Below are 24,373 nucleotides of genomic sequence, written 5' to 3'. Positions count from 1 at the left end.
AAATGTTATTCTGAAGCTATTTCTTTGTGGCATTTTTGTAATTAACTATTCTAAATGGTAATTTTTTAGTTAAATTGTGGCTTATTTCCTATTTAGAATAATTAATAATTATTAAATTATAAATTACAAAAAATTCACACGCACAAGCTGAGGCTTTTACAGATCATCTATTTTTATGGACCCGAAGGTCGAGTGTACATATTATAACCTCTTTTTTTGTTTTTTAATAGGTACGTATATTTTTTTTGTTGATGGCTGTATGTCTATTTTTTTTGTGTTTTGTGTATTTTATCAAAAACTATATTTCTGACTTTTTTCAGATTTTTCCGTAAGGTGCGCCATCTTCAAAAATCCGCAGAGCTGATTTGTTCGGTGGTTTTTAGGGATTTTCTCCATTTTATATACTTCAAAATAGATTAACTCAAGGTTTTTTTTATAGGTTATGTAGGTATAATTTGAAATAACTGAGTTTTTAGGAATATTTTATATAATTTGCTATTGAATAAACTTAAAAACAACCTGCTAGTTTTCACAATCATAAACTTGCCAGGATGACACGTTCCACAATTAAAACTACGTTTCACAATTAAAACTTCCCCCTGTTTCCATACCTACATCAACACACCTTCTCCGACTAGACACCGTTAAACTATTAACATATTTTCAGCTTGCTATTAATCAACTTTTTTTGGTACGCGGGATCCAGGCCTAATATTTTTTGAGATCAGTACAGCCTGAATATTTTTTTGTTTTTTTTTACATTTGATGTGTTTAAAAATAAGCCTTAGCTCAATTTTAGCCCTCCTCCCTCTCAACCTGCCCAATAAATCATCATTTTTTGGTTTTCATTTTTTTTTCTCAGTATATCTGTTGCTCAGTTTGTCCTCAAGTAAACTACATTTAACAAAATAATTTCAAATTTTTGAAATATTTTTGTATAAAGTAAATATGTCATTGTGATATCTTTTAGGTAGGATACAAAAAACAAAAATAAAACAGAATAATAAATTTAAGACAAATACATTATTTTAATATATCTACTTCTTGTCGTTTTGTGAATCAAAACATTTTGTTCTTTGTTCATTAGTTTGTATTTAGTAGGTACCCTAATATTACCTTACCAGTACCGGTGCTAGGGTATAAGGCGCCCGTCTGCAAAGCTACAATAGGCGCCTTTCTGTTTCTTTTAAATTAGTATTTTGTATAACACCAGCAGAAAAAAGCTCATTTTGGCGCCCCCCAAACAGGGGCGCCCGCCTGCAGTGCATCCTTTGCAGGCCCGTTATCGCCGGCCCTGTACCTTACATTATACATATTCTAATTATTCAAACATGTGCTCTGCCTATTAAAATGTCATTTTGCTTCACGTTTACTGCCACGTAAAACACCATAAAAAGAATAAAGAAAGTATTAAGAAAGAATATATAGCTCCGTATAGAGTATTCGGAGAGTATTTTTGTTGGTATTACACTTTACAGTTCTAAAGTCTTCATCGCTGTTTTCGTCTATTACAGGTATAACATCTGTATTGTCAAAGAGTTTTGCTGCTGGTTTGATGATTTTTGTAAAATATCTTCCATGCGATAAATATCATATTATGGCAGCTACATGCGAACAACAGCCTATGGTTATGTTGCCGTTTCCGCAACTCACATCTACAACAGTATCTATCCTTTAATGTTTTCCAAACCATCTTCGTTTGGCTCATAATGCAAATAGTCCATGCTGTATGCTTGTCCCCATTAGGTAAATTATTCTGATTCATTTTTTTGCACAAACTTACTCAAAAACAGGTCCTTATAACAAATCCACAAGGTGCCAGGCAGTATCGCGGTCGGAAAATTGTTTAAACAATTTTTTAAACGAATTCAAAAAATCAATTTTTTCACTTAGGACAAATTTGTTTTAGATTCTCAGGATCAACCTGAGCAAAAAAGGCCTCTTGTGATTTTTCTATAAAATTGACTGTTGTCGAGTTACATGCAATTTAAAATTTGAAAAACGCGAACATGGCCATTTTCAAGGCTTAATAACTCTATTAAAAATTATTATTATGAAAGTCATAAAGTGACCAACTCAAAGTTTATGTGTATTGGTTATAAAAAGTTATATGTATTGTACACTCGACCTACGGGTCTATAAAAAAATAGATATGTTTTGTAGAAGCCTCATAAATTTTTTAAATGAATTGCAACTTAACTAAACAAAAAAAATAGCAAAATTAACGTTTTTGTGGGGGCAGGGGAGGGGGTGGTAAGCTAAAAATGCGATTAGTCTTATTTTATTCACATATAACGTAAAAAAAAATAAAAAAAAATATTCAGGCTGTATCGATCTCAAAAAATATCATTAAGGCCGCAAAAACCCTTACATAACTTAAAAAACCATCGTTTTTGTGGGGTTTAAAGGTGTTTTGCCCAATTTTTGATAATCCTAAAATACTCAGTTATTTCAAATTATACATAATCTATTAAAAAAACCTTCAGTTGATCTATGTTGCAGTCTATAAAATGGAGAAAATCCCAAAAAAAACCCCCTAAAAATACAGTTTTCCTGATTTTTCAAGATGGCGCACCTGACGGAAAAATCTGAAAAAAATCAGAGAGATATATAGCTTTTGATAAAATACACAAAACGCAAAAAAAACTGGACCTGCAGCCCCCTCCAAAAAAAAGTTATGTTTTAAAAAAGTTAAAAAAAAATTTGAGGTTATGTACACTCGACCTACGGGTCCATAAAAATAGACATGTTTTGTAAAAGCCTCAGCTATACGTGTGAATTTTTTGAAATTTTTAAATCAATTGAAACCCAACTAAAAAAAATTAAATCTAAAAATCTACGTATTTGGCTGTGGGGGGAGGGGTAAGGGGGGTGGCGAGCTAAAAATCCGCGTTATCTCATTTTTTAGTTCATAGAACGTAAAAAAAATAATAAAATTGAATTCTGGGAGTGAGGGCATTTTGCCTATCTTAACGGGGGGTACCCAAAAGAACAAAATACCGTTAAAAGTTTGTATGTATTTAAATATTTGTTTGTGTTTAAAGGCTTTTAATATATTCTGAAACACGAAATATAAAATATCTTAAACATGTTTATCCCGGTACTGATTCGTTAAATTACTAAACATAATTTAAATTATAACTACGAATGGGAAAAACCTACCGGTTATTCGCCTTTGCAATAAACGGTTTTTTCGGTTGTTTTTTTGTCCCGGTTTTTTCTTGTTAAAGTAATAACCGGTGAAAACCGGATAAATGGAAAAAATACTGAAAAAATTGGAAAATTTTTTACTCCCCGCTTATATGAGATAAAGTTGACTGAAACCGATTTCACAACGCTGATGACTGATTTCTCTACTGATATCCATTTGAATGGAGTATCACAAACTAAAGCGCAATGTAAATATAACCTATTGAGTATTGGCTATAACTAAAAAAACCGAATGCTGGTTTTTGAAATAACCGGTTTTAACCACCAGGTTAAACCGTAGGTAAAAACAGCGGTTATTTCAGAAACCGGTGTTTTGTCAAAAACCGCCATCCCTAATTATAACTGTAATAGCGTAGTTAGTTTCCACGTTAACAAAAATAAACAGAATAAAATAAAAATGTATACCATTTTTATTCAGTTGCATATGCGAAGCCAAAAATGTCTTAATTTTTACTTAGATTAGAGAGCGCAACCAGCACTCGTATCGACGATTTCACCTCTTGTTAGAGGCTCTTCAGAGAATGCATACGTGAATGGATTAGGTGACTAGCGTCATCTGGCAATTGAAAGATCCTAAGTTTTGAATTGGCAATTGATCTGGCAATTGAAAGATCCTAAGTTTTTCAATCCTAATAGCAACATTAATAATATTGAAAAATATTACTAAAAGATTTTTAAATTGAAAACTTATAGCAGTGTTCGCGCTGTACATTTCGAACGTATTCAGAGTAAGTTCGGGATTAGTTTCCAATGCGCAGGCGTCAACGTAAACTTATCCTGGACATGCTCAGCATTTTTCGCTCCGCGAACAATATTCGGATTCGTAATGTAATGAAGGGTTGCATACATTAAAATTTGTATGTCAACAAAGAGAAAGAGAATAAAAGCAACAGGCAAAGGATTAACTTTCTATTCAATAATTCAATGCCTTTCTTAGAAATTAGAAATTTGATAGCGTCTTTCTTTATTATTTGTGTATGGTATTTCCACTCCGAAATCCGGCTTACATTTTTGTAGAGTAAAAGATTGTTGATATTTAGATATAAAAATTACCTTTAACTTCCTGGGGGTTGAACGTTATCTGGAGGAAGGAATAATTTAGTAAAGCAATTATTTCCAATTTTGATATGTACGTATTGAATTTGAGAGGTTGTGGCATTGTGTTGTGGTTTATTACACCACAAAAATAATGAAATATAACAAGACACAAGAAATAGTTTCAGAATAAGTTTGATGTGTTATGTTTCATTATATTCAATAAGAGACTAAATTAATTCATAAATTAAACTGAAAAATAAACCACAAGAATATGTAGGTACTTATACTCATAAGCTCATCTAGATTGAAGAAATTAAGAAAAACAGAGTACAATTTATTGTAATACATACTACCGTAATGGATAATTATCGAATATCGAATGAAAATATGTAATACTAGAAAAGGTAATTACTTATTTATAAACATACGAAATGGAAAACATTGACAAAAACAACTAAAAAAGCTTCAATATAAAAAATATTAAAATTTGTTTGAAGAATATTTAAATGATACAACACTTTACATAATTTCAAAACTTTAAAAACCAGAATCTACATCTACAAGTTGTTTAATAAAATAATATTTTAGGTTAAGAATTGGAAGGAGTAAGAACAGAATGTCAAGAAATTCTTCCCAAATATTTTGTGCGCCTGTGCGAACTTAATAAAATCCGAAACAAAATCCTCGAACGGCGAGAGGGTATTCCGGACACGTTCAGGATCTTTTTTCTGTACTGCGCGAACACCGAATTAAAAATCCAGAGGGTGTTCAGAGGGAAAGATTTGACCTCCGCGAACGCTCGATTTTGTAATGCGAAGGCGTTCTCCCTCTGGATATAACCCGGATGTCCTGCGCGATCAAAGCTTATTGGTATATTTCCCTGGTGACACCTCCAAGGCTTCTACAATTTGCAAGCCAAATGGATGCTGCAGTGAAGACAAAAGGGAAGAAATTCTACACTATTCAATTTCACAACCCCCGTCTGCAGCTTGGTAAAGTTCCAACGGAAAATGCACCTAGTTACTCCACGGAGTAATACTACTATAAAATAAAAATGTATACCATTTTTATTCAGTTGCAATGCGAAGCCAAAAATGTCTTAATTTTTACTTAGATTAGAGAGCGCAACCAGCACTCTTATCGACGATTTCACCTCTTGTTAGAGGCTCTTCAGAGAATGCATATGTTGCTTTCTCTAATCCAGTAAATTTTTTGACACATATTAGCCCCACACTGCAACTGACGTGAATGGATTAGGTGACTAGCGTCATCTGGCAATCGAAAGATACAGTTTTTCAATCATAATAGCAACATTAATAATATTGAAAAATATTACTAAAAGATTTTTAAATTGAAAACTTATTGGTACATTTCCCTGGTAACACCTCCAAGGCTTCTACAATTTGCAAGCCAAATGGATGCTGCAGTGAAGAGAAAAGGGAAGGAATTCTACACTATGCAATTCACAACCTCCGTCTGCAGCTTGGTAAAGTTCCAACGGAAAATGCACCTAGTTACTCCACGGAGTAATACTACTATAAAATAAAAATGTATACCATTTTTATTCAGTTGCAATGCGAAGCGAAAAATGTCTTAATTTTTACTTAGACTAGAGAGCGCAACCAGCACTCTTATCGACGATTTCACCTCTTGTTAGAGGCTCTTCAGAGAATGCAAGGTTGCTCTCTCTAATCCAGTAAATTTTTCGACACATATTAGTGCAGTAAATTATTCGACACATTGCAACTTAATAAAAATGGTATACATTTTTATTTTATAGTAGTATTACTCCGTGGAGTAACTAGGTGATTTTCCGTTGGAACTTTACCAAGCTGCAGACGGGGGTTGTGAATTGCATAGTGTAGAATTCCTTCCCTTTTCTTTTCACTGCAGCATCCATTTGGCTTGCAAATTGTAGAAGCCTTGGAGGTGTCACCAGGGAAATGTACCAATAAGTTTTCGATTTAAAAATCTTTTAGTAATATTTTTAATATTTTTCAATATTATTAATGTTGCTATTAGGATTGAAAAACTTTCTTTTTATAAACAGAATAATTCAATTTTGAAGTTACAAATTTGTATGGTTACGAACTGTCGTCGTTACGAAGTGTCTCTGTTACGAACTGTCGCCGTTACCACTTGTCCGGTTACGAATTGTCGCGTTACGAGATGTCTGGTCACGACGGTAACATACGTATGCGAAACATGGGTGCTGAAAAAGTCAAAAAACAGACCTTTTAGAGAGATGGGGGAGAAAAACGCAAAGAACAATATATGGAGGTGTGAAAATAGAAAGTCAGTGGAGAAGAAGAACCAATAAAAAATTGAACTATATAATGAGCCAACGATCACGACGACAACTAAAGCACATAGAATAAGATACTTGGGGTACATCGAGAGAATGGGAAGTAAAAGAATGCCAAAAATGGTACTCTCACGAAGACCAATAGAAAAGAAGGAAAGGCAGGCCAACGAAAAGATGGAGGGACAGTGTGCACGAAGGCCTGAAAGGGAAGTAACATTGAGGGATGGAAAGAACTAGCATTGGACAGAAGGATGTGGAGAAAGGTGGTGAAGAAGTGTATAAAAAGACTGAAGTGTAATTAAATAAAAATTTTAAGATTAAAACAAAATGTAATTAGAAAGTACACATTTTAATCCTATGCCTACAAGGCCTGCTAAGCTGATAAATAAATAAATGAAGGTACTCTCATAACATATTTTCAAAAAACATTTGTGAGAAAATTGCTTAAGACAAATTTTACACGTTTTCCCCAGCGTGCACATTCAAATGTCTTTTCAAAGAACTTGCATAAATAAACTGCTTAAAACAAGTTTCACACTTCTATGGTTTCTCTCCAGTGTGTACTCTTAAATGTTTTTTCAAATAACTTGCTGCAGTAAATTGCTTAAAACAAATATTACACTTGTAAGGCTTTTCTCCAGTGTGCACTTGCAAATGAGTTTTCAAGGAAGTTTTAAGATTAAATTGCATAAAACAAATTTCACACATGTGAGGTTTTTCCCCAGTGTGCTGTCTTAAATGTCTTTTCAAACTACTGGCTTGACTAAACTGCCTAAGACAAATCTCACACTTGTACGGTTTTTCTCTAGTGTGCGTTCTTAAATGACTATTCAAATTAGAAAACTGCTTAAAACAAATCTCACACTTGTAAGGTTTTTCCCCAGTGTGCACTCGCAAATGTGTTTTCAAGGAACTTTTATGACTAAATTGTTTAAAACAAATTTCACACCTGTGAGGTTGTTCTCCAGTGTGTACTCTCAAATGTCTTTTCAGACTAGCTGCATCACCAAATCGCCTAAAACAGATCTCACACTTGTAAGGTTTTTCTCCAGTGTGAATTTTTAAATGACTTTTCAAAGTACCTGCTTCTCTAAATTGCTTAAAACAAATCTCGCACTTGTGAGGTTTTTCCCCACCGTGCACTCTCAAATGTGTTTTCAAACTATTTGCATAAATAAACTGCTTAAAACAAATTTCACACTTATAATGTTTTTCCCTTTCCTCAGTGTGCACACTCAAATGTGATTTCAAACTATCTGTTCGAGAAAACGACTTAAAACAAATTTTACACTGGTAAAGTTTCTCTCCAGTGTGTGTTTTTAAATGCTTTCTGAAAGTGCCTAGTTCTCTGAATTGCTTCAAACAAGTTTCGCACTTGTATGGTTTTTCTCCAGTGTGCTGTCTCAAATGTATTCTTAAAGTACTTTTTTGGTTAAACTGATTAAAACAAATCTCACACTTGTAAGGCTTTTCTCCAGTGTGAGTTCTTAAATGACTTTTCAAATAACTTGCTGTGGTAAATTGGTTAAAACAAATCTCGCACTTGTAAGGTTTTTCCCCAGTGTGCACTCTCAAATGACTTTTCAAACCAAATGCTTGAGCAAACTGCTTAAAACAAATTTCACACTTATAAGGTTTCTCTCCAGTGTGCCTTCTTAAATGTGCTTCTAAAGTACCTGCTGCACTAAACTGTTTAAAGCAAATCTCACACTTGTAAGGTTTTTCTCCAGTGTGTGTTCTTAAATGATTTTTCAAATAAAATCTATAAGAAAACTGCTTAAAACAAATCTCGCACTTGTAAGGTTTTTCCCCAGTGTGCACTCTCAAATGTCTTTTTAAAGTACCTGCTTCACTAAACTGTTTAAAACAAATTTCACACTTATGAGGTTTTTCCCCAACATCCACATTCAAATGTCTTTTCAAATGAACTGCATGAGAAAACTGCTTAAAACAAATTTCACATTTATAAGGTCTTTTTCCAGTCACAACTGTCATAGGTTTATTTAAAGTTTTTCCTTCCGTGTGTCGACTCGTGTCATTTTCGTCGTGAGATGAATCTTTAATGAGTTTCTCCTCAATTTCCATTTTGCTTTCATCTTGTAGATGACCTAAAATAAAAACCACTATAATGTAATTATAAGAGCAAAAGAGAAAATAAATGCAACGATCAAATTAAAGCATAATCAAATAAATTAAGACAGCAGAAATATGGGAGATGTATGATTATGCCAATGAAGTATAAAGATAAATCATTGGATAGATTTTTCAAAAATATTGAATAAGTGCATTTTGCAGTTTTTCGATCTGATGTTTATTTTGCGAAATATCGCGGGATTTGTATTTAAAATCTTAAATTTACCCCCCACCCCTCTCCGTGGGTGGTCATGTTTGGTATCATTCGATAGATTTTTGAAAAATATTGAACACGTATTTTTTAGTTTTTCGATATGACGTTCATTTCGCGAAATATTCGCTTTCTTTTTGTGAAACTTTTTGACCCTCCCATTTCCTTACGCCCAGCTCAATTCGTCAGATTTTTTAAATATACAACACTCTTTTGCATGTACCACTTTTGCTTACCTTATTTTAATCTGATAATTTCGAGTATTTTTAAGGATAGATTTTTTTTTTCGGGCACCTCGTAACAAACGCCCCTGTGTTAAGAGCCCATATATGGCAGAGGTACATCTTCAGTGTACCAGGTTTCTCCATATGATAATCTGACGCGCTCGAGTACCTGCAAGAATTCCCGCTTGGGCTCCCCTACCATTATTCACCATGAGTGATATTGTTAAATATCAAGTTGAGAGCAGAGATATAAGAACCTGGAAAGAAGGTTTTGTGGAAAACATTTTACAAAAGGAGGAGACCGAGAAGAAAGAAAGTCACTACAATGTTGTGACAAAAGCATGTATACTAAATTAATGGCCGAAGTATAAGATGCGGAACTATCTGCCAAGAAAACACCGTTACAAAGTCGAAGACTAAAACGATTTAGGATTGTTAAGTTGGCGAAATAAAAAAGTTGGCTTCTAGAATTGATCCCATCAAATATTATGTACAGTTACGATCATTGAAAAGTTTACAGGCTTACGTATCTAGGAGCCGATTTTATTAAATTTTACCTCGTTTAAACGGACCTTTTACGTCAAAGTGACGTAATCAGTGGTGTACCTAGAATAGGTGGATTAAAATTAAAAAATCAAAATAATATAAATATATTTTACAAAATTTAACAAAAATGCCAATGACCATTAGCTGTCGAGGCATTAATAATAAAACGAAATTTAACAAAATGGAAAGTGTACAAATAAGTTTTTTGGAGGAGTTTGATATCGTTTTATTTTATTTTTCAACACTCCCGAAATTTTTGACAAGCACTGACTTTTTGAAATTTTTTCACTTTGACATTTATCAAATCCGTACGACACTGCAATTTTACAGTAGTATTACAATATAAAAATTAAGGTGTAAACTATTCAGTGATCGTAACTGTCTTTCCCTCCCTGTCGAAGACATTTTTGAGATAATTGAAGCAGCTCCCGTTGCTATTGTTCATGGAGGTCGTGATAGGTTGAAGCCTGAAACCGCCAGAAAATACGCAAATATAACAATTTATATACCAATATATATAATACTTTTATACCAATGTATATAATACTTTTATACCAATGTGTGAAACCTGCCAACGGAAGAGTAAAAATATAAAAGCAAAGAGGGGTCTTGTATCGAAACCTATATTGCATTCAGAAATGAATAGTCACTGTCAAGTAGATTTGATCGATATGCAATCACAAGAGGATCACAGCTACAAGTTTATTATGGTTGTTCAGGAGTTGAGATCGGAAAATAAACAATCTGGTGCCGAAGAGGCCGGTCTTATTGGAGAACATCAAATTTTGTTAGCTAGAGAGGAAGCATACGAGAGCAAATGAAATTATTTAGCGAGTAGTTGAATCTGTAAATTACTGAAAATTTTAGTAAAAACTAGTTTTGACTGAAATATGTTTAGTTTCAACTAGAATTAACTGAAAATATTTGATAGTTCTAGATTTCACTAGAATTGTCTAAATCTCTTAGTTAAAACTAGTTTTTCCTAGTAAATTCGGGTTTTAACTGAAATCGGGTTTTTACTGTAACATATACAATAAATAAGAAATATACAGTGTACCATGTGGTGTTAGATTGTAACATTGAATTGAGCCCATGTGTCTTCCTTGATTTCAAACTCATATGAGTATACAAATGTGTAACGTAGTTGCCTAGGTGTTCTGATGTGTCTCTCACTTATTAAAGTGTGTGTGTGTGAGATCCAAAGCTGGTTATTTTTGCATTGCACTAACGACATTTTGTATTTAATATTTTCCAAAAAACCTAGATTTCTGAAAAAACTAAATAACGCCTCCTAGCTGGCATATTATTTAGGCTGTCTCGAAATTATAACTCTTATACTGACGAAAGCTGTTTTCAACAAGACCAAGTTTGAAAAATTCGATTTTAGTAGAACCGGAGTTACAGCCATTTGTTCATAACAAGGTTCCCACTCACCCCCACCTCTTATTTGCAAAGGTAGACTTAAACTTATGAAGTCAAATATGCGCAGAATTTCATGAATAATGCGATGATCGGATTTCCAGTGCCCTTTCATTAGGCAAATTTTGTACATTTTGATTTTTTAATTTGTGATATTCAATTGCCCTCTAGCGGTGTAACTGCAATAATTGAGGGGTCCGGCAGTAAAAAATGGTAAGGGGCAGTAAAGAAGTTATGAGTTTTGAAGTGTTGAATTTTGAAAAAAATATTCTTATATTTTTTATTAAAAAATATAAGAGTATGAAGCATGTTAAAACTAGCTGAATATGTTGTTAATACATAGGCAAAATATGGAAAACCAAATATTTTTGTTATAATGTTTAATTAGAAAAGTATGAAAATATGAACTACAACTTAACATTGTTTACCTAAAATATTTGAAATAGTTTAACGTAACGTGTTAAGTGGTGTTGACTTAACATAATTTGGTAGGTACTAGGAATTATTTTAAATTTAGATACCATTTGTGGTAAACGGCTGGAATCAATTCCCAAATGATTTTATATCTTTCAGGTTTTCTAAAACGTTTAAATAAAAACAATAATATAGCGCTGGAGAGAATTTATTTTCATGTTTGCAAGTAGAAAATGTTAAGTTTTTATGCAAAGTGAACGTGGATGTAAACAATGTTAAGTACATCCCTTACCATTTTTTACTTGCGAACATTTATTCTAAGAATATAAAGAAATTGTCTTCTTTAGAGAATCTTGACCAAGCTAGTTCACTAAATACTTGAAATTTAGGATCTTTATCTGAGTTGCAATCATCGTAGCTAGCAGAATTTTCACTGTTAACAGCAAAAAGCCATTTAGATTTGAACAACCTGCATTACCATGGACACATAACATTATTTTCATGCTTATGCATGTCCCTTACCAAATTTTAAGAAATTAATCTGGCTCGATCTATTCTTAGGAGGATAAACTAAGTAAAATTTTCTGCTTTGCCATGTCCCTTGCCATCTTTTACATACTATTTCGGAAAAAATCAAAATTTGTCCCTTACCATTGTTTACTACCGGGCCCCTCAATTATTATGAAAACAATTTCGAGGCTTTTCCCGAGGCAACTTTTGTTATAATTTTTTTCTTCTCAAAGCTGTACTTTAACGGTTCCTGAATATGGCCGAGAGCCATTCTTATTGGGACAGCCGGTACATAAAATGGCGTCACCTTACAATGTGTAGAAATATTAAACGATGGCCACTGGTAATTTTTTTATGGGGTCCTAAATATTGCCAGTATAAACGCTTACCACACATAAATAATAACCCTAATAGGGAATATACTAAACAACGAAGTCAATTTATTAAAAAATTAGGAATAGAGCTGGTAAAAAGTTATTTGCAAATTAGGGCTGCATCCTCAGATTTACTTTCTCATATTCGATAAGCTGTTTTGAAATACTCTGGAATGCCTACACAAACCCTACCTAATCCACCACCAGGTAAAAAAGCATTGCAAATACTGCAAGAAAAGGAAAACTAGATATTTTACACACTTTGCAAATGTTGGTTATGAATGGATCCTATCGTAGCCTGTTGTGAGAAGTGTATCAGCAAAAAACTTAGAAACCGTCCTCTTGATTAAATTCTATTTTCTGTGTACCTAATTTTGCTGAAATCTTTGTTTTTTAGTAGAGTTTGATTATTGTTTTGATCAGGCTTTGTTAAATAGAAGAAAAATTTGGTTTTTGGTAAGTGTAATTATGACGTGATATATATCACTTGTTTTTGATCTACAGAATAAGCCAAATAAAAACGGAACATATGCAGTTAATACAGTGTATCGGAACTACATTTGAAATAGTCGACCAATATAAAAGTTTGACACACATAAATCATAGCAACTCAACTACCTGTCTCCTTTTAGGCTAAGGGTACGGCCAGACAAGCGACAATTTACGGCGCCATAAGAGCCGTAAAATGAAGCGCAAAAATGGGTCCCGCGGTGAGTGTAGTGGATGGCCAGACTGAGCTGTAAAATATCGCGAAGCAATATCGAACTGGTCCATCTTCCTCGTCGTGTCGCAAACGAATGGACCTGGGTCTAAATTTGTAGCTCATCTAGCCACAACCACGACCAAAACGCTGTATTTACATCTCGCGACACGCCGTAATTTACATCCTCGTCTGGTGATGCTTTTTACTGCAGCTACTGCCGCTTCATTTTACTGCTGTTACAGCGCCGTAAGAGCAGTAAAATGAAGCGGCAGTAAAAAGCATGATCAGATGGGGATGTAAATTACGGCGTGTCGCTAGATGTAAATACAGTGTTTCGGTCGTTGTTGTGGTTAATTGAGCTACAAATTTGGATCCAGGTCCATTCGTTTGCGACATGACGCCGAAGATGAGCCCGTTCGATGTTGCTGCGCGATATTTTACAGCTCAGTCTGGCCACCCACTACACACTTATGTATGTCGAATTTTTATATTGGTCGACTATTTCAAATGTAGTTCCGATACACTGTATTAACTGCGTATGTTCCGTTTTTATTTGGCTTATTCTGTATTTTAATGCATAAACAAACAAAATATTTTCATCAGGAAAACAGCCTATACATAATTAGGTTTACTGAAAAACAAATGATCAAAAATAATTTAGTATAGCTTAAACTACTAATGAAATAAAAAATTTTAGTAGTTCCAAAATGACACAAAATCTAGGCATCGGATAAAAAAGTTTATTTGAAGAAAGTGTATTTTTTTGTTCTTTTTAATGGCGGTACAGGCTCGTTTTTTTAATATTGTATTTAATTACAGAGTAATTTCCACATATTAATATATTTTTCAAATTGGGTTCTGTACCGCCATTCTTTATTATATTACGAATACGTGTGCCAAATATCTCGAAAAAATATTCAAAATTACAGCCGCAATCTTGGAACGCGTTTTTGCTACCTGTTGATCGCTACTGTATCACCTTAAAGAACATCGGTCTAAATTTCTAAATTGAAGTTAGACTCGATTACTATTCAGCATCTTGAAAATGAATGTTTAAACTTCAATTTAAGCTCTTGACAACTTCAAAAATAATAACTTAAATATCAGTTTTTAAGCCTCTAAAGTGCGTATATTCGCATTTTTCAGATCGCCTATAACTCGAAAACTATCAACTTTTGAGAAAAATGACAGGGTACCTGTCTTGTTTAGAAGACACCAAAAAATTAAAAAATATATATATATATTTTGGAGCAAAAAAGGTGATGTTTTAAATTTGTTTAAACAAATTCTGCACAAAAAATAGCTCGGCGCCCTCAGATTTGTTTAAGGGGATATTTTTGAACAGGAATCTGCAAAGAAATCGAATTATAAATTTTTTCATATTGGAACGTCCTCACAATATGGACTATCTACCTATTTTCTTTGTATTAAACTAATAAGTTATAAACTGTTAATTGATAAACGTCCTTTGCAACAGTGTCAACCCTACCCAGTTTTTTTATTTCGTCGCTTTCGTTTTAAGGAATGATATGTAACAGTTCCTAATTTAACAATTTTATAAATCGTCTTATACCAGATTTTTGTTAATTCCTGAATTCTCGAAACAATTACATTATCAGTCATTCCAGTATATTTTTTTAAACGAGTTCACATTGAACGTGCAAATCGTTATTTTTTAATTCGATTAGGGAAGAACTAACTAATAAACTAATAGTGTTCTTTTGTTGTTGAATTGAAACGAAATATACAGGGTGTTCCGAAAAGATTGGTCATAAATTATACCGCACATTCTGGGGTCAAAAATAGTTCGATTGAACCTAACTTACCTTAGTACAAATGTGCTCATAAAAAAAGTTACAGCCCTTTGAAGTTACAAAATGAAAATCGATTTTTTTCAATATATCGAAAACTATTAGAGAATTTTTATTGAAAACGGACATGTATGATTCTTATGTCAGAAACATCTTAAAACAAAATTATAGTGAAATTTGTCCACCCCATAAAAATTTTATGGGGGTTTTGTTCCCTTAAACCCCCCAAACTTTTGTGTACGTCCCAATTAATTCATTATTGTGGTACCATTAGTTAAACACAACGTTTTTAAAACTTTTTTGTCTCTTAGTATTTTTTCGATAAGCCAGTTTTTATCGAGATGCTGCTTCTTTTTAAATATATTTATATACAAATTTTCTGTGGGTTTTGCTCCTTTAAACCCCCCAAATGTTTGTGTACGTTCCAATTAAACTATTATTGTGAAAATTATTTTATTGAAAATAACCCCATAATGCGGTAGAGGGACAAGTTATAAGCAAAATTTGTTATATAAAATTATTAATATAAATTAAAACTTTTTGAGTTATTAAAGATCAAAGATTTTAATTATTCGTGAGAAATATGCATGTTTTTAAACGATTTTTTATAAATAACTCAAAAACTATAAGTTTTTACAAAAAAAGTTATTATTACCAAAATTGAAGATATTAAAAAACGAAATAAATCCCTTACTAGAAAAACCTTTTAGTGTTAACTAAAAGTGAGTTATAAGTAATTGAATGTATATTTCTTTAGGCGACTACCCAAATCTAAGTATTCAAGCTTAAATAACGGGAAAATTATGCATTTTATAACACAAACGTATTAAACATTTGTCTAAGTGTTTAAAAATATCTATCAGATGAGCTTAGAACAAGTTGATAGCATTAAAATTTATGCTCCAAAAATTTTTCAAAAGATATCTTTTAAAAATTTTTCCAAAAAATGTTATTGTTTTTTTTTATAACTCCGTTAATTTTAAGACATGAGATTCGCCTAAAAACCATTTGAAAGCTAAAACTAAGGGCTTTTAAACCACGTTAAACTTAATCTTTTAGACCCCTTACTTTTTTAATAATAAAAGGTTAAATTGCCCAGTAACAATATGGTTCTCGCAGGCAAAATTTAAGATTAAAACGTTTCTATCTCGGTTATTTTGTACCCTACAGAAATACTAAAGAAGGTAAAATGTTTGATACAGAAAAAACTAAAGTTTGATTATATATCATTTTTTTCGTATATTGAGTATTTTTTGAGTTATTATTAAAAGAAAATGAAAATAACGATAATCTGAAAAATTCTGATTTTTTTAAATTATTTCGTTTTTTCAAAAATATGTATTCTAAACCGGTCAAAATTGTCAAAATCATTACTTATGCTAATATAAAGAAACTCTTGTAAGGATTTCTATAAATTTTAATTTTTGTGGAAATGGCGATGTTTTATTTTTCACTTTTCCAAAAAAATTCCAAAAAGTTCTCTTATTTTCATCATAACTTGCTTAATTTTGATGCTATTAACGTCTTATGGAGCTCATTTGATAGGTATTCCAAAGTACTTTGACAAGTGTTTAGTAGTTACATTTTATAAAATGCATAGTTTTCCCGTTATTTAAGCTTGAATACTTAGATTTGCGTATTCGTCGAAAAAAATATACCTTCAATTACCCATAACTTACTTTGAATTAACATGAGTGTAGTTCTTTTAATAAGAAATGTATTAAATTTTTTATTATCTTTAATTTTGGTAATAATAAGTTTTTTGTAAAAGCTTATAGTTTTTGAGTTATACGTAAAAAACTGCTTTAAAACATGCATTTTTTTACGAAAAAATAAAATCTTTGATCTTTAATAACTCAAAAAGTATTGATTTATATTAATAACTTTATATAACAAATTTTGCTTAGAATTTGTCCCTCTATCGATTTATGGTATTAGTTTTAATGAAATAATTTTCACCACCGAGGTGGGGTGGCATCCACCCCCAGGGTAAAAGCGCAAGTTGGCATCATGTCACCTTTGTTCCTTGGGGTATCCTCTAACTACTCACCAATTTTCATAAAAATCGATGGAGGTTCAACGAAATCGGAGGCGAAAACCTTCAGTGACTGCACTAACAGTGTTTTTAAAACTTTTTTGTCTCTTGGTCTTTTTTTGATAAGTCACCTTTTATCGAGATGTGGCTTCTTTTTCAAAATATACATAAAAATGTAAATTATAAATAAATTTTCAGATTATTAACAGGTCTCTATAATCGTATATACTTAACCATATACAAATATGTGGTGGATTCGACAAATACTCAAAATATTTCGATAAACACTAGCTTATCGAAAAAGTACTAGAAGGCAAAAAAGTTTTAAAAACATTGTTTTTAACTAATGGTAATACAATATTAATTTAATTCGAACGTACACAAATGTTTGGGCGGGTTTAAGGAAACAAAACCCCCATAAAATTTTTATGGGGTGCACAAATTTCACTTTAAGTTTTTTTTTAAGATGTTGCTGCCATAAGAATGCCACATGTCCATTTTCAATAAAAAATCTTCAAGAGTTTTCGATATATGAAAAAAAATCGATTTTCATTTTGTAACTTCAAAGGGCTGTAACTTTTTTTGTGTGCACTATTGTATATAGGTAAGTGAGGTTCAATCAACCTATTTTTGACCCCAGAATCTGTGGTATAATTTATGACCAATCTTTTTGGGACACCCTGTATAAGTAATGGATGTGACCATCACAGTTTGGTTTTTTATTACTTAAAATTTGATACTTTCGATGTTAAAACTTGTTTTACTAACATTAAAGCAAATTCTTAATATCTTGTCTCTTATCTAAAATCATCAGCATGGCAACGTCAATGTAAAAGGAGCTTCTTAATTCTGTCCAGACTACAGTGTTGCCGATACTCCAAAATTTCTTTAAACTATAATATATACAAAGTTGCTTCAATTTATTAGTGAAGGCCCATTGAAATTTTAAGTACCTAGTTAACTAATTTATATATTTAAGAATTTTTTTATATTATCTTTCTAACAGTGTCATTGACTAACAATCGAATACTAAAGTAGGGAAAACATTTTCAGAATATGTCTATAAACTTTGTAATTTTAGATATCTGACAACCTTGATTCGAAAGCCGGTCTCTTTGATATCAATATGACTGCTGATTATGTTGGAAAATTATTAGTGGATAAACTGTACTTACGGTGACACACGTGCGAAAAAGGTCGTCAAGCCATAAACTCGCGTACCTACTTATGTGTCTGTCGCCCCTTTTAGTCTATAGTCAATACTGACAAAGCTATTCAAATTATTTATAAGCCAAAAATTACTCTACTTTAGAAAAATGTTTTTGCAATTGCAAAAATGAGTTTTTTTTATTTTTTAAACATATCGAAAATATAAGTCTTCTTCTTTCATGTGGTAGCCGCAGATTCTATGTACCTATCATTATTATTTTCTGCGCAATAACATTGCAAAAAAAGCTTTGCGGAATAAACAAATTGAATAAAATTTAAACTAATTGACTACATGATTCAACTTTTCATGCAAAATCAAAGCCCTAGGTTTATTTTTGGAAAAATTATAACAAATTTTTTATTTTCGAAATTGTATCACTGTTTTGCAATTCCCAAAGCAACTAATGATCAGATTAAAATTCAAAAGTTGCCATTTTAAACCTTTGCCCATCTACTAAAAGATGAATATTCTAAAACAAGTACATAATAATTGGACTTCGTATTTCGTAAGCCCTAGTTTTTCACCCAAAGGAATCGAAAATAGAACTGGAAGTCGATATTTAAACTCTTCATGTAACTTTGCGTCGACTGATATGCGATTTTACTAATTTTGAGCCATTTCTACTAAACTTTGGGTCATCATTGTTTAAACAGAAACGACTTCAAAACCGCAACTAAAGATTCAAACTCAACTTTTCAATACGCTTCGATTGATGTGTTACATGCACTATTTCTGCGACTATAATAGCACTTCTGGTTAGAACTTTTTAACCGGAAATAATATAAAACCCAAAATTTTACATTTGTTCTCATCTTGCTAAGGCACGTCGAATGATATATCGCTTATACTATTTTCGACTTTAACACAGTACTTACGGTTGCAACTCTAAAACCGGAAGTCCGATGTCAAATTTCTCATATTTACTACCATCATTAGAGCCTACATAAAAGCATAAGAGCTACCGTAAAACAAGTATTGGAGTTCCAACCTACAGGAAAACGGAAACAGGGGAGACTGATAAATACATGGAAGAAAACAATTATTAAAGAAGCAGAAAACGTCGGCCTAACCTGGAAAGAAGTCAGAGAAAAAGCACAAAATCAGTAAAAATGGAGAGTGACAGTAGATGCCCTATGTTCCAGTGGGAACAAAGAGGATAAATAAAAATAATAAAAAATTATGTTCCTGAACTATGTATCATCAGAATTTATGTATCATTATTGTTTCTGAGCAATGACATTGCAAAAAAAGCTCTGTGGGGTAAACAAAGAGATTTTCTATTATACCATTCTTATTGGAGTACAAGTCATATACTTTACTCCAAAAAACATCCAAGCCCCCAGGTCGTTCCTAGTGCCATCTCTTAATAAGCAAGCTTTTCGAGATGGACTGAATTTTCTATTGCCATCAGAACTTTATAACATCAATTTGGTTTGTTATCAATCTGATATATTATCTCAAATAGAAAACTGTAAACAGGTAGATGCTATATACACAGATTTTTCCAAGGATTTTGATCGTGTTGATCACCAAATATCTACTTTTGGACAAATTAATTAATGTAGGCTTTCATGACACGTTTGTTGAATGGATTAAAAACTCTGCATATAGGGGAGTGCAATTAGAACGAAAACATGCATTGTTTCGGAATAATTCAAACAAGCTTATATTTTTCTAAAACTTTTTATTGTTAGTTTATATACATGTTAAAGTAAAAAGTTCTACTCGCAGATTTGGCCGCTAATTGTTTATTAATTGTTTAAGCAATAACAATTGATTTGTATAAATAATATAAAAATATCGTTGAATTCATCATTTTACTTTGATCAAATATGTTTCTATTTTGTTTTTGGTTATGCTGAATTCGAATATGGCATTACAATTTGAAAATTTTTATACAGAAGCTCTTATACAGTATGTATGAGTACCTAGGAACCACATGGAAAACTTTGTTATTATCAATTTTACGAAAAAAAGTTATTCTTCATAAAATACTCTGGATAGTCAAAAATCTAAAACTCAACCACCAGATATAAAAAAAGCATTTTTCAAAATTAAAAATTTTAAAAATTTATTTTTAAACCATTTTTTTTCAAAAATAAGCATGTTGAATCGATGAACCTTACAGATAATATAAACACTAAACACAACATAAATAAAGCAACTTGTGAAGCGGTAATGATTAATTCTATGATATTAATATTCTATGATATTAATTCATATTTAAGTTGTTAATTAGAGGGTGATTTTCCCGATATTTTTATACCAAAACAAAAGGTACCAACTGTATTTTGAGCGTAACTTGCTTACATTTGATGCTAGAATATTTTTTATAAAAATGGAAATAAAGCTTAAAAACGTTGTAATGAGTTTTTTCCAAAAAGTGCTTCATTTTTTGGTTATTTCACGTTGAAAGATATTTATTTGAAGTTTGGCGAATATGAACCTATTTTTCTTTAGCTATAACTCTGCTTCTACTAGGTCTAAAGACTTCATGTGTACTCCATTTTTTTTCACTTTTTTACAACCTATAATTTTGCTAAGAATGGTTTTTTCGATAAAATACTTACTTTTGAATTATTTGCGAAAAATTGTCTAAAAACGTGTTTGTTTTGTTGAAAAATGAACATATTCACTCGCAAATAACTCGAAAAGTATCGACTTAGTGAAAAAACTTTATAGAATAAAAGTTGCTTAGAATTAGTAAGTTTATCGAATTTTGGACTTACATATTTTGAACGTATGTTTTTCACCCCCGAGAAGGTAGTGAAAATCACCCCCAGGGCAACAGCACACATCCGCACAATATCACTTTTTTTATTTGACATGTTGACTATGGGTATGCCAAATTTTATGTCAATCCAAGCGGATCTTTAAAATTTACAGCAAAAACCGTGAAATAATGTACTAAGGTAGGTTGTGTAGATCCTTATTAATTAAAAGATTTAATGTTGCTGATTTTATTGATATATTAATCTAAAAATGCTCAATTTGTGGGTTAGGCCACTGTTGCTCTGAGCACCTCATATAAAAAAGGAAATAAAAAAAATTGCGAAAACTATCGAGGAATCAGTACCATCTATAGGTAGACCGTATGGAAAGACCATAAAGGAAAAATTAGTAACAGGATAAAATCAGAGAAGACCAGGCAAGATTCACAGTAGGGAAAGCATGCATAGATCACATATACAAGGTCGAACAACTAATAGAAAAAATAATTGCCAAAAATAGATCCGTCAAACCAAGCTGTGGGAATCAATAAAAGACATCGAAGTCCCACGAAGATTAATAACAGCAGTAAAAGCACTCTACAAGAATAACGCAGTAGCAATCAAAAGGGACAATAGAATATGCAGTCCATTTAAGATGACAAAGGGACTACTACAGGGCTGCTTGACATCCCCTATCCTGTTCAAAATATTCCTGGAAACCATGGACAAGAAAGTGCGAACGAATGGGTATACCGGTAAGGAGCGAATATCTATACACCGATTTTGCTGTCTCACACCAAATAGTGATCGCACAAGATAAAGATGACCTCAGTTTTATGATGAGAAAACTGGAACAGGAATATACAAAGAATGGGATGGAAATAAACCTAAAGAAAACTGAATACCTAACAACGGAGAATACAGAAATAAAACAACTGAAAATAGACACAGGTAAACACATCAGAGGAACAGATAAGTACAAGTATCTAGGTTTTATAATATCAAACAAAGGAAAACTGAGGAAGATATAAAAAATAGACTAGGACAAACAAGAGATTGCATATGAAAACTGAACTAGATATTGTGGGATAAGAACATGGGCATAAAAACAAAAAGAAGAATATATTATAACACCATGGAGTATCCCACTTATGGGTGTGAAAATTGGACAATAAATAAGAAAACCAAAAGTACAATAAGACGAACAGAGATGAAATTCCTAAGGAGAAACTGCAGAGTAACACGGAGAGATAGAATAAATAACATAGGGATTAAGAGAATACTGGGAGTGAACTCAGACATAATAGACTACATTGAAAAGAAGAGTATTAACCTGGTACATACATGTCAGAAGAGGAGACCAAAAGCGTTGGAACAAGGAAGAGAGGCAGACCCCGAAGATCTTCCAAAGATGAAGTCTACAGGAAGGGGGCTGGCAAGACAGAAAGAGCTGGAAAGAACGGTTGAGTGAAGGAATACAGTGAAAACTGTAGAAATCCTTATATAAATTTTAAAACATATTATTATGACAGATGCTCGAAACAAATGAGAGTCAATGAAAAGCCCTATACTCAATTCTTTCTTTGTTAATGCCTCAACACACTCAACTCAAATAAGAAAAAGTTATTCTTATTTCTACTAAGTACATACTTCTACTACTAAATATTTTGTTATGACTTGTACTAACCTTTTTCAGATTTTTGGTTTTCTTCAAATGGTTTTGTTTCAAAGTCTAAAGAATCATATGTACCATGAGTACTTTCCCTACTAGACTCCTGAACTTCACATTTAAAGCCATAGCCATCCAAAATAGCATCATCCAAATCATTATACTCTATTTCTATTTTAAACGTTTCCTCGGTAATTTCTTCTTTGACTTCCATTGTTGATACACTTGATTTTATGTATGTACTATTCCAATTTTACACCCAAAAAGTGGAAATCACTTCAAATCACGAGTTCTATCAAGGAAACAAGAATGACATTAACAACAAGAAACAACTCAAAGCTCAATCACTCAATCCTCAATTTTATTCCATTTTATTTTGTTGGCCGCGTGGCGTGGCACGTGGCGTGGCGACAGTGTTGCCACAGGTCTTGGACAAAATTTCGGTAGGCTGCTGCTAATTTTCAGGTAGAATCGGTCAAATTTCGGTAGATTTTTTCGGTAGAAATCGTCCACTTTCGGTAGTTTTTATTTTTTTGCTATTACATTGCAAAAAAGTGATACTTTAGGTATGGGCAGCAAGTATTGAAAGATATACTACCTTTTTTTAGTAAAAACAGTAACTTAAGTAGATAAGTAGGTTAAATAGGTGGGTATAGGTACCTACTTATAAGTAGAAAAAAAAGTAAATAAGTTTGATATCTTTATTTCAAATACCTTAATACCTAGGTATTTTTTACATACAAACAAAAGAAAATCAATCAATAACAAATTGAAATCAATGAAATGTTTAACAAAAAAACAACAGTTAATAAAAATATACAAGAATATTGTCTACGTTCACTGCAGTGGCGGCTTGTCCTATGAGGCAGGTGAGGCAGTGCCTCACCAGTATATCAATCGACTATTTACCTTATTTCTCTATACCATCCTCAATTCTTTAAATACAATTTAACTTTTTGAAATTTGCTAAATAACTTTTATGAGAAAAATATAAAAATATGTAGGTACGGCCCTGATCTTTGTCCTCCACGTGCGAGTATATCTCTCAAATTGTTAGGTGAAGCAAGCACTCCGAACAGGGAGAAGTTGGTTTTTTGCGGTTTCCCAACTTCATTGCACAATTATACCTGTTCGTCCCAAGAAAATAGCCGCAACTATTTTCTCCACTCGAACGGTCACTGTCCACGCTGCGCTCAAAGCCGCCTCCTGACCGCCGACGAGGGACGCAGGTTCGCCTGTCGTTGTACAATGGTTTCTAGGGAGACTGGTCGAGAGCAAAGCACGGACAGTACACGTAAATGTCTATGGAACCAACAACAATCCATCAAACTTTCTTCTCTGTTGACTTCTTAGCCTTCTGGACACCACCGTCCGGCATAACCCAGGATCCAAGAACACCAGGACACGGCGCTTGCCCCAGTGTGTTTTTCGGACTGTTTGCTTTTGCTGCCAACACTAAACATTCACCTCAAACCCTGAAGAGGACAAAATCCTAAACGGGGAAGCACATTGAACGCATTTCTTCTGAACATTATCCAGACAAGCAAATCAAACAATGTAGTAGTAGTAGTGAAGCAAGCCTCTCATAGTTCCCTTGCCTATTACGTTTCGTAAAAGGGACTAATAGACGGAGCTCGGAACCTGTCAAGAATTTCGGACGCTGATTCAAAATCCTATGAAGCATGCCTCTTAGTAGTTTTAGATACAAAGCTATAGGGTCGAACTGCACCGATCTGCTTAATGGATAAAAATTATTGGATATATGTAATTTAGTATGTTAATAATTATAAAAAGCAAGAGGTGCCCAATTTAATTTTCTTCTGACTATGTATAATTAACCCTGGAAGCTC

The 24,373-nt window shown here is 32.6% G+C and overlaps 1 protein-coding gene across 2 annotated transcripts in view; it reads right to left on the bottom strand.

The window, feature by feature from the left end:
• Positions 1–6,862: 6,862 nt before the first annotated feature.
• LOC126882713 (zinc finger protein 665-like) overlaps positions 6,863–24,373 on the bottom strand; it is a 98,848-nt gene continuing 81,337 nt past the window's right edge. Inside the window, exons 1-2 of one of the 2 annotated variants that reach the window (XM_050647699.1) lie at positions 22,542–22,918; positions 6,863–8,661 (exon numbers count right to left, since the gene is read on the bottom strand). In XM_050647699.1, the coding sequence (XP_050503656.1) occupies positions 7,094–8,661; positions 22,542–22,737 (1,764 nt within the window). In that variant the 5' untranslated portion in view covers positions 22,738–22,918 and the 3' untranslated portion in view covers positions 6,863–7,093. Of the gene's footprint in view, positions 8,662–22,541; positions 22,919–24,373 lie in introns of those variants that run through there. The other variant, XM_050647706.1, reaches the window with a different exon arrangement.

This window comes from Diabrotica virgifera, chromosome 1 (genome assembly GCF_917563875.1).
Source record: "Diabrotica virgifera virgifera chromosome 1, PGI_DIABVI_V3a".
Lineage (NCBI taxonomy): Eukaryota > Metazoa > Arthropoda > Insecta > Coleoptera > Chrysomelidae > Diabrotica > Diabrotica virgifera.
This window is presented reverse-complemented; position numbering and strand designations above follow the sequence as displayed.